We start from the raw sequence: 11,324 nt of genomic DNA, 5'->3' as shown, positions 1-11,324 counted from the left end.
GACCCTCTATTTACCTGGCACAGAACCCAGGTCCAGGGCCCTGCAGCCTGCACACTGCTTGCCCTAAATGGGCAGGCAGCTTGCTTCAGCACCAGGGCAAGGGCCAGCCATAAAAGACACTCTGGCTAGGTGCCAGAGCAACTCTGTGGCAGACCCAAGCTCCAGTTGTCTCATGGCATGGTCCGGGACCATAGCCTGCCCCGCTTTCTTCACCCAGGTTTTATTTTGATACAGGCAACCCCTGCTTAACACTTTTAATTTGTTCCAGAAAAAACGGATGTTAAGCAGAACATCACTATTAATACACATTGTAGCCTAGGTATGTGGAACGCGTCAATATTGATAATAAGTGAATACCCATTTCCCCATAGGAATTAAGGTAAATAGAGGTAATTGGGTACCATCACTTCCTGCTGCAGCTTCTCACCACCACCGCTGCCTCTCCCCACTCCACCCCTGGCCTCTTTGGCCCCACATGTCAGCCTGCTCCCCGCGCTCCTGCTGCCCCACCCTGGGCCCCTGCTGGCCCTGGCCCCAGGCATTGGCGGGGGCCCCACGCTCATGCCTACCCCCCCACCACTCGCTGCTTCTTGCCGCCACTGCTTCTCCCCACCCCTTGCCCATCAGTTGCTCTAGCACTATGTACCTACCAGCTTGGGCCCACATTCCTGCCACCCCGCCCTGGGCCCCTGCTGGCCCTGGCCCTGTAGCACCAGTGCAGGCCCCACATTCACACCTGCCCACTTGCTCCCACTCACCACTTCTCACTGCTGCCGCTGCCACCTTGCTAAGCACTGTAATGAAACTGGCTCAGCGCCAAGTGTAATAAGGTATGAATTTTAAATGAGTGCTATAGCGAAATAGTACTTAAGTAAAACCATGTTAAGCAGGGGTTGCCTGTACCTAAATATCAAGGTACCAAATTTTGTCCTCATGCTGCAAATATGCCACACGGGGAATATTTTTTTTGTTCCTGCACATGCGTCTTGCAGCGTCTCAAAGGGGTTTGAGACACTGCAAGAGGCACATGTGTGCTCATCTGGACACACCCTATAAAGCTACTTTTAGAATGTTAATATGGTGGAAACAAGAAACACAATAAGCAAACTCAAGGGACCAAATGATGGGACCATAATATAAATCTTTCTCTGTATAGTGTACATCCATAAATAGTAGTTATGTTACTTATTTGGGATTCTAATTTTGTATCCTGGAGCATGGAGTTTTGGTGGGGGAGGGAAGGTGGCTTTTTGAGCCCTTGAATAGCCCATCTAATGCAGACCAACCCATGAAATTATGCCTATTGAATTTGATTGTGTATCTTTTCTTCTGCCACAACTTCTGCTATGATACTGTGTTCAGTAAAAACTCATCTCTCTAGATATTGTATTCTTAGTTATTGTGGTACTGGAGAGGAAGAAAAATGTAACAAGTGAAAGGAATGAAAACCTTGTATGCTATTTTGTTCAGGGCAAAATAGGTACTTTGGTTGTTTCCTGGTAGCACCAAAGATACTTTTGTTTTCCATTAGTTTAATTTGAAATTCCTTTAAAAAAAAAAAAAAAAAAAGCCTTACTGGTTTATGAATCTCTTCCAAAATGTTACAAGGTACCTTGAATCCTTACAATAGGAATCGTTCCCACTTTTCATTTAGTATGAACCCATTAGGCACTAGCATTTAACCACTGGTAAGCCTTCCTGTATGTGTGTATGTATGTTAGAAGGATTTAAAGAGGCCATTCATTGCCTGCCCTTGCTATAATGGGCTCAAACTAATTTGTTAGTTCCTCTTTCCCTTCCAATATATTAGGGGAAAATATGAATATAATTTCTAATCTTGAGGTTGAAAAGAAAGCACTGTTTTGACATCTCTTTATGCATAGCATTTGATTTTTCCATTTTGCAAAATACCACTAATCCAAATTCACAGTGAATCGCCTTCCAGCGGAGGTGTTAAACCCTTTCTGTCCAAATCAGGGCACCCGACCCTTTGGTCTTTTCGCAAGCTGAACCACTTGCCTCGTGGGGCTGGATTCAGCCCATGGGGTTTTTGCCATGGCTGACTGACCCTTGCATAGAGGCATTAATCCCTGTTGTTTCAGCACAGCTCCAGAACCCAGAGTTAATATCATTCACATTTTCCCCTATTCCCCCATGTACCCCACTGGAGTTTCTGGTTGTCCCTGGTGACTAATACCTATGTCAGGGGGAAACAGGGAGGAAAGGATGAATCACAGTGACATTATTTCCCTGGGTTACAGAGCTGGGCCTTAATGGTAGCTCCAGCAGCTGCAGGAATTAATACTGTGACCTCTACAGGGCAAGCAGTACAGCACTCCAGTGCATTCATCTGTCCCACTTTACCTCACAGGCATCTATTGTTTCATATTCTCTGGAATTACATGTCCCTGGTGCTTAATATTTCTAATCTTCCTGGTAATATTGACCACTTGCACACTATCTGACCTAGCTGCAGAAACCAAATTAATTTATAATCAGAAGTATCAACACATTTTTGAACCAGTTCACCCTTTTGCTAGCAGAAATTTTGGTGCCACACAGTGGCTTACTAAATGAAATCTAATGAATAGCACAGTGGTGACGAGGGACTGCTAAATGGCACAGCAGAGAGTCTTAGGGATTTTTTATTATGCTGTTGGGGTAAGTTTTGTTACGGTATTGGGGTCATATTGGTTATATCACTTCAGATAATGTTATTGTTAAACTTGCAACTTTAATGTTGAGTCTGTTTGCCTTCACTTATTTTAAAGCAGTAATTGAGTTGATATTATTACTTCGAAGGGCCATTACTAAACAGAAATATTATATGTCCCGTGGTTTTTGTTCATGACTGAGCACTGCCTGGTTCCTGTATAAGGATACCAAAAGTATTGTGAAATTGATTTGTGAAGCACTTCTTACAGTAGGAATTCAACACACTAATTTGCAGGAATGTGTTCCATCTTTACTATGTATCTTTTCTTTTTAACGAATTCATTCTACACACTGTTCTGTTCAATCATATTTTTCAATAGTATTTCTTTCTGGATCATAATTAAGCCTGTTACACTAACAGGGGTTTAATAACAACTATCACACTTGGAAAAATTTACTAGGCTATAAGAAATAACGAGAGATCTTAAATGATGTTTTCCTTTTTTTTAGGCTCCTTACCCAGAATGTTGGTCTTCTTTATGTTGGAAGTTTTGACAGACCTTTTGCACATATTAAGGTATGACTAACAAGGTTGTTGGGTTTACGTAAAAGTCATTAAGATCTTGTATATTTCTTGAAATTTCAGAGTACTTCAGATGAATTAATACCATTTCAAGAAAAATGAAAAATAGTGTAATTTTCATTGTGTTCATCATGTTCTGGGATTATTTCCAGTGACATTTATGTATTTAGCTTGTCAAAAAAATTGAATGTTTTCTATCATCTTGTTTGATTAATTTTGACACTAGGTTAATGATCAGAAACAAAATGTTTATTTTTCAGGTTACTTTCTCAGTGACATTTCAAAACAAAGCCATCTTTTCAACTCCTAATCTTTCAAGTGATTTTGGACACGGAAGACATGGCATTAGAAAGCACAAGAGAATGTTTTCCCAACATTATTAGACTTTGTTATAAAGGACATGTAACACTTCCCAAAACATTCATCTTTTGTGATTTTAATGATTCTATTTTTCTGCTGAACTTTAAGTAGATCTCCTGCTTCTAACAGCTGATTGCTAGTGAAGCTTTGGGAAAGCCTACTGGTTTGGATGAAAATTTCATTGTGGAGTTTCCTGAGGGTAAAGCAAGATCCTCCCAGAAAAGCCATTAGCACAGTTTTGCATTCACCTGAGATGAGATGTGAAATCTGATTTTGGAGTGTGGGCTGGAGTCTAGGTTTTGCATATTGTAAATGTGTGTCCTGATCAATCAATCTGAGGTTGGTTATTTTCAATCTGTCTTGTTTTCATGAAACAGTTAAAGGGTCTCATTTATATTGTACATTGAAATGCAAACATTTGCAAGATTTCAATGTTTTAATTATTTGGCCAGCCCTAATAAATTAATTCTCTCTCTCTCTCGTTCTCTTCCCCCCCACAAACTATTGATACTTTTAAATCAAAACCCAAATTTTAAGAATTTATTCAAAACCTTAGGAAACATGTACTATCTTCCTACATCCCTAAATTTACATCATTTAACTGATTTGACTTCCAAACTATTTTAAGTGTTCCTCTCTGAAACCTTATATGGCAAGATGTTTCATCTCAAGTGAATGTTTATATCCTAAAGTGTAACTCTTTCCAAAATAGTGTTTGCATCAATGAAAATGTTCAATAGAATCTTAATTTATATAAAAAAAGTGGCCATTCTGTAAGTATCTGGATGCCTCAGGAAGAAAAGATAAAACATTAGAAAAACAGTTGAAGTAACACATCTGAAAACTATCCTAAAAAAGTTAATTGGTGGAGGTCAATCCTTCTTTGTAATCTGTTCCACCCTCATTAATCAGGGAATCCAACACACTATTGAAATATTATTTGCACTAGATACTTGTTATGTTGTGACAACATGATTTTTACAGCCAAACCACAGGGTCCTTGGACTGGTGTGAGGAAGATGGAAAAAAATTGACACTGGGCCTAGGCCAGTCTGGCAATAAAAAGCACTCCCAAAAAGGCATCTAGTATGATGCCCACAGCAGGATCCAAAATAACAATCTTACTCTCATCTCAAGAAAAGAAAGCAGGCAGCTTTTCCCACACAGAACAAGACCCCAGAACTAGTGGAGGAGTTTATAAGCCTACTCAGTGTCAGTGTAGGAGCCAGTAAGCTCATCCTGTACCCTTGTGTCTACATTTCTAAAATTTCAGGCAGTTTGATGTCATAGCTAGAGCAGATCCAAATCTAGAATGCCTTATCCTGGCATTCAGGTAGCACCATGTATTCCAGGTGTTTTCATCTCCATGATTGTACAAGATACTCTGTAAGCATCTCTCTTTTCCAAGTCATAAGTCTAATTTTCAAGAAATAGAGATTGACTTAGTGTAACATACTTACCTTTTATTAATATAAAGGCCTCTTCATGGTTTTTATCATGTGAAACCCATCAAATAGTGTCTGATTATGGGAGTCAGGCAAAGGAAGGCTCTCCTATCTGTTACCTTACAAGAAATAGTAAAGAACTCGTTTGATTTCAACCATTTAGCTGGTCCCAATAAATAATGGTTTTGTATTTTATCCTGTTGAAAATGCCTCTACTTTTCATAACCCTATACCAAAATGTTTTTCCTAGATTATTTAACCCTTCTTCATCTTGGGTATCAGTTATTGAGTTATTAATTAAAATGATTTAATATAGATCTTTGTTCATTGATGCTTATGAATTCTCTGTTTGTAGCCTAAACGCTTTGAAAGATCTGAACACTGGATGGTGTACTCTCAAAATTGGAGTATATAGCATCATTAGGTTTTTTTCAGTCCCTACTTCATGGTTTTCTTTTCTGTCTATGTCTACTTATATGTCACTATATTTTCCCTTAAAACATTTCATCTTACAATGAACATGCAGATTTTATGTTAAAAAAAGGCTTGCAGGGTATGATTGTTCCCATATTTAGGTTTAACCTTCCAGGTAATCCTCAATCAGCCCATGCCACATCAGCTGCTTTCCACCGTCTGCATTTTACTTTATGGACCACACCAAAGCCAACACTGCTTGTTCCTCAAGTTAGAACTCTTCTAGGAATCTTTGTGTACTGCTTATCTCTTTGCTTGGCTCTACTTACGGCCAGTAGAGATAACAAATGGGGTAAAAAAAGGGCTTGAAGCAAGGAACAGGAATTGCTGGGAGTACTACGGTTGAACTTTTTGTGATCCAGGCCTGCAGCATAAAGGTGAGCTCCAAACATGTTGCAGTATGGAGCAGGGAAGAATGCAAGTGGCAGTACAGTCAACCTTATGTTGAACTTCTTGACAGTTTCTGGCATTTAGCTGTCTTCCCACTGGTGGTGAAGCTAGGGGCTTTTAGTATTGGTGGTTGGTAGGCAGGGGTATAGGATGGTATTTAGCTTGACCCAGAGGATCAGTGTAGATGATACTCTTAGTTAATACTTACAAAAGACAGCCTTATTTATTTGCTAAATTATTTGTAGACTATAGAGAAAAGTTGGAAACTCTTGTGCCTGTATCCAGAGAATGTCAAAGTAGGGCAAACTGTGGAAGTTGAAGTTAGGATCTTGCATGCATTTGTGTACTTGAAGGGAAACGGAGTGTAGTCTACAAGGGCTGAAGCGCTCTTTAAAACGGGGCTGTCCAATTGGTGGTTTGTGGACCCTGTGTAGCCTGCACAGGCTAACATATAGCCCCTGGGCTCCTACCCAGTCACCTCTCCCCACATCACTCTAGTTATAGCAGAGGCAAGTTCTTTGAGTTCCCCATTTCTTCTCTGACTTACGCTTCCTGCCACTGTCAGCAGTAGCATGATACAGCCCACAGTGCCAGGGGAGATGGCATCTCAGAGTGCCTCTGCAGTGCGGTGCAGCTTGGAAACCTCTCTCTGAGGAGCTGAAGGTGAGGTGAGGCACCTACCTGCAGTGCAGTAGGGGAGGGAGAGATGAGCACCTACACACATGCATAGCATGCAGCTTTGGAGGCAGGGGGGAGTCTGTGGTCCCTTCTAGTACGGCCCTTGCCGCCTTATAAGGTGGACAGCCCTGCTCTAAAAGAAAATAAATACGTACATGTTCATAACATTTCTTGGCTATGCATGTAGATATAATACTCAGTTTGGGAGGGAATCCTGAAATGTTAGGCTTATTTTCCTCTGAGCCACCTCATTTATGGGTCCTGTTATTAATCCATCACAACTGGGGGAATTGCCATATACATGTAATTTATAAGCTAACTTCTTTTTTGTTTTGGAGTCATAAGTAAAGCTTTGACCGTATGGGAACATGAATTTGGGTTAGTATTGGAACAGCAACTTTATATACCAGCAGTTTCCAACCTAAGGTCATGACCCAAATGAGGGTTGCAGGGGCAATGCCAATGTTACCGCATACAAAGGACGAGCCATGCTGTGTGCCGGGAGCTCTCCCAGGCCACCACTGCTGCACTCCGCTCCCAGCAGTGGGTCGTGGCAAAAAAAGGTTGGGAGCCACTGCTACATACCTTTGGATCCATAAGGGCATAGCTTCATTAGGTGACTGCTCGTTTTAGTCTTGTATCCACCAAGGGTGTGCATTAACTAACAAATGTAGGTCTTTGCATGCAGTTGTCTCTATGAATGTTTGTTGCTGATAAGTAAACTTTAATTTTTCTTCCTTCAGTAAGTCCAGCCTTTTCTTCCTTCAGCAGTCCAGCCTTACTGCGTGGTTCCTAACAATCCTATCTGAAACACCTGTGAGCCGAAGTGAACATGTTTGTTACTATGTAACCTGTGTAAAGCGGAATATCCACTAACTTTGAGTTGAAGGAAATCTGCTTTTGCTTCAGTCTTTTCTGTTAATGTAAACTAGGGACTCATCACTCATCATCTTACTGTTGACATCCTTCATTTTCATGCCATCCCAAGTGTTTTCCACTTCTTTAGCTTACTTGATATAGACCAAATTGACCATCCATGTATTTGAACCCATTCATTGTAGCCTTTATAATCTTACAGTTTTCAAAACAATCTTTGCATAGATAATACTTTTGGTTTGAGGATTAAACAATTACAGACCTTCATATCCAATATTAATACACAAAACCCACTATATTGTTTGTCAAATACATAAGTAGAGAGAACTCCTTATACAAGTACCTCTTTCCAGCAATGAATAGACTTGGTTTTCCAGAACCGTGCAGTATCTAAAGATAATGTAAGGGGTTTCTGGTCTGATAATGTTTGGCAAGTTTGAGGAAGAAAAGGGCTGAAATACTGCCATTGCTTCTGGGGCAGATTTATCTGTTATAGATTTTCTGTGATTTTTACGGTGGTTGTATGCCTATGCATGGAAGTTTTTAGTTATATTTTTAGTTTCTTGCTCTTGAGTTTTTTGAGGCATGCTATGTACAAATGAACAATACAGTAATTGAGTATTTTTGCTCAATAAATTATTGAATTAATTAAGAAATTGTTCATCACATCTCTTTTTTTATTCTTTTTAATATTGCCAAGATTAAATGGTACCATGTAGATGATTGATCCTTATGTTGTACCTGGAATGCAGTACCTGGCTTCTGAACTTAGTACTGGCATTTGTTATATGGCAGGGCACAAAGCATGCCTTCCTCAGATCTTCTAAATTTATTGTATCTGATAGCAGGTAGACCAGAAACAGCACAGAAGAAATTGTATCGTCCTAGAGTGTACTGTTCTAGCTTTCTTGGCTAGAACAGAGAAGTTACGTGGAGTTTTTCCTTGTAGTGGTTTATTCTCCCATGCATTTTCTGAGACATTACAGGCTTCATGTTTTGCCTACGAGCACAGAATTTAGACTAGCATTCTTGAGGCTGTCAACCAGTGTTGATGTGTTTGTTCGGGCTTTTTTTGTAGCTTAATTCTGCATTGTTTGAGCAGTGGTTAGTTGACCTGATGCAGGTCAAGTGATAGAAGTTTATATGTATATATTTGATTTTCATACTTTTGACAATTTTGCACTTGTTTTTATCTGGAAGAAGTAATTTTGAGGGTTTTCAGTTTCATCTTGTGCTAGGATGATGTTTAGGAATGTTCCTTGATATTAAGGATGTCACATATTATAGGGAATGTAAAAGCAAAAAATTCAGCTAGGATGGCGTCAATATCTATATTTTATTAAGTAAACATAAAGTTAATGTTTGATAGCTAATGCAGATGGCTGATAATTAATTCAGAGAGAAGAATAAGTGAATTGACAGTTTGGAGTCAAATTAATAACTGAGTGAAAATCCCTATTTATTTTCAGAACATTGCTCTCTTAAGGTTATATTGAGGGAATGGGTTTAATTTAAAATTAGTTTTCAATATCACTTTAGTTCTGTTTTTAAATGAGATTATTCTAGTCTAACATTTAACTCTAGCATCTGTTCAAAGATGTTACAGAACATTTTCATTTTCAAATATGTTTGGTCTTATATATGTGTGTCTGAACAGAAATGAATAGAACATTCTCTAACAATTTCTACCATTAACTTTTAAGAAAGTGAAAAGACCAAAGATTGAGCCTTGAGGGAATTCAGTGATTTGTGGGTTCTCTCAATTAGGACTGATCTGTTAAATATCTCTTATAGTCTCACACTCTAGATACAAGTCTTCTATAGCTGTTATGATCCAAAATATAAAATAATTTAGTTGGAAGTAGTTTGTAATTATCATGCGATTTTTCCCAAATTCATCGCCATTGTAAGGTTATTAGTAACCTTCAACAGCTATTGTATCATACAGTTTGATTTGATTAAAAGTAATAAAGTTAAGCAGGCCAGCATATACACTAGTCATTTTATGAAAGCTATGTTATATAGTGTACACTTTAAAACTGTCAGGATGGATGCTTGTAGAATAAGCATTCATCATAATACATGTTTTCAGATTTATTTTAAAGAAAACATTAAATATAACAAATTTTATAAAGTATCTTAAAAATATATAAAATATATTAAATCTATTTTATAAAATATCTTCTTTAAAGAAATTGAGGTCACATAACATTTTGAGGGAATTAAAGGTTTTTTTGCAGTTCATCCCCAGTTGCTTCTGGGATTAAAACATATTTTTCAGTACATTATGTTCTCCATTATTAAACAGTAATCGATCTTCTGGCAAACTTTATTATTTAGTTAATGACCAGTTTCATTTTAGGCTCTTAACATATTAAATTACCATTTGAATAGAGATTAATTACTGCTATTTTAAAACAAGATTATTTTTAAGGGTAGTTATTAAAAGTTGCATAATAAACACCACTTTTGTCAAACTAAGACTGTTCAGTTTCATAGAACAAGAGGACAGTTATGGGGGGGGAAGAGAATATTTGAAAATATACATGTGATATTTGTATTTTGTGTCCACATTTTATATCCATATGATCTGCTCCCAATTTCGTGTAGTAAGGGTGTGGAAGTCTTTTGTGTACTTCTGAGGAACTTGCACTTGGTCTGTAGGTGGGTGAATGTGGTTTCCTGTTATGGTCAGTGACTTGTATAGGAGTGAATTTTAGTTTAATCTACTTAGTCTGTAATATTCTAGCTTCTACCTGACTTCAGACTGACGCATCTGGCCACCTCCCTTAATGTTAAAGAACATTGTTAGTGATTGCTAGGAGATAAAGTAAATTGGACTGCAACCTCTCCTGGGTAAATTATATCCCAGAAGACCATATTGCCCACTTCCCCCCCCCCCAGAATCTTGAACTACATATTGAAAAAGAGGTTTTTATAATACTTTAAACAGTGGGTCGTAACAGATTATATAAATATAAGTCCTGATCTTGAAAATACTTAGTCCTCATGGCCTGTTTTTAATGTCCATCATATTAGCTTCAAATGTTAACAGAATTTTTAATTTATTCAAGGACTATTATACAAGTACAACTCAAAAGAATATTTTGAATTTTTATAATGGGTTCTGGTGAAAAGAATGCTGTCAGGCTGGATGGAGATTACTGATGGAGATATTTAAATATTGGTTTGGGGACCACACGTATAATGAATTGGTCACAAAGAGTAGAAAACAAAGATAGGAGGTATTCCCAATTCAGAAGAAAGCTGTAGGATCAGGAATAGGATTCAGATCTAGTTGTGTAAAATGCATGTTTGTGCAGACACGCCACGGACTTGAAAATAAATCTCAAGGTTCAGCTAGTCCAATCCCCTGCACAGTTGCACAATGTGTTATTTCTAAGCTAGGGCTGTCCTAGGGGTGGGCCAGGAGAATTGGCAACCACAGAATATGGAAAGATGTGGGTATATTAGTTCATCATGGACTGTGATGTAGTTACCAAAAAAACCCCAACAAATGTGATCATAGAATTATTAAGCAAATTATTTCTAGGAAAGGTTGGGAAGTATTGAAGTCATTCTACTGTCTGGTCACTCATTTTCAAAAAAAGATAAAGTCCAACTAGAACAGAGGCCTAGAAGGGCCACTGCAATGATCAGGAGAACAGAGTCTCTTTTTTTAACTCTGCAAGAGGCGACAAGAGGTTGTCTTGTTAAGCCTAGCAGTGCAAAAGCTGAGTGTGGAAATGATTCCTCTCTATAAACACATCAGCCAAGGTGTGAGGAGTAGGGTAGGAAAGACCTGCTTAAGTTCAAGGACAGTTTTAACATATGAAATTTGTATATAAACTGATTGTGAATCA

The 11,324-nt window shown here is 38.4% G+C and overlaps 1 protein-coding gene across 4 annotated transcripts in view; it reads left to right on the top strand.

The window, feature by feature from the left end:
- Window positions 1-11,324, top strand: part of RNGTT (RNA guanylyltransferase and 5'-phosphatase) — a 375,566-nt gene that overhangs the window by 332,243 nt on the left and 31,999 nt on the right. For all 4 annotated transcript variants that reach the window (XM_019537737.1, XM_019537735.1, XM_019537734.1 and 1 more), the window contains one exon: window positions 3,166-3,232. In XM_019537737.1, the coding sequence (XP_019393282.1) occupies window positions 3,166-3,232 (67 nt within the window). The remainder of the gene's footprint in view (window positions 1-3,165; window positions 3,233-11,324) is intronic.

This window comes from Crocodylus porosus, unplaced genomic scaffold (genome assembly GCF_001723895.1).
Source record: "Crocodylus porosus isolate Cpor-Errol unplaced genomic scaffold, CroPor_comp1, whole genome shotgun sequence".
Classification (NCBI taxonomy): domain Eukaryota; kingdom Metazoa; phylum Chordata; order Crocodylia; family Crocodylidae; genus Crocodylus; species Crocodylus porosus.
Note: the sequence above shows the minus strand (reverse complement) of the source record. Positions and strands in the feature narration are given on the sequence as shown.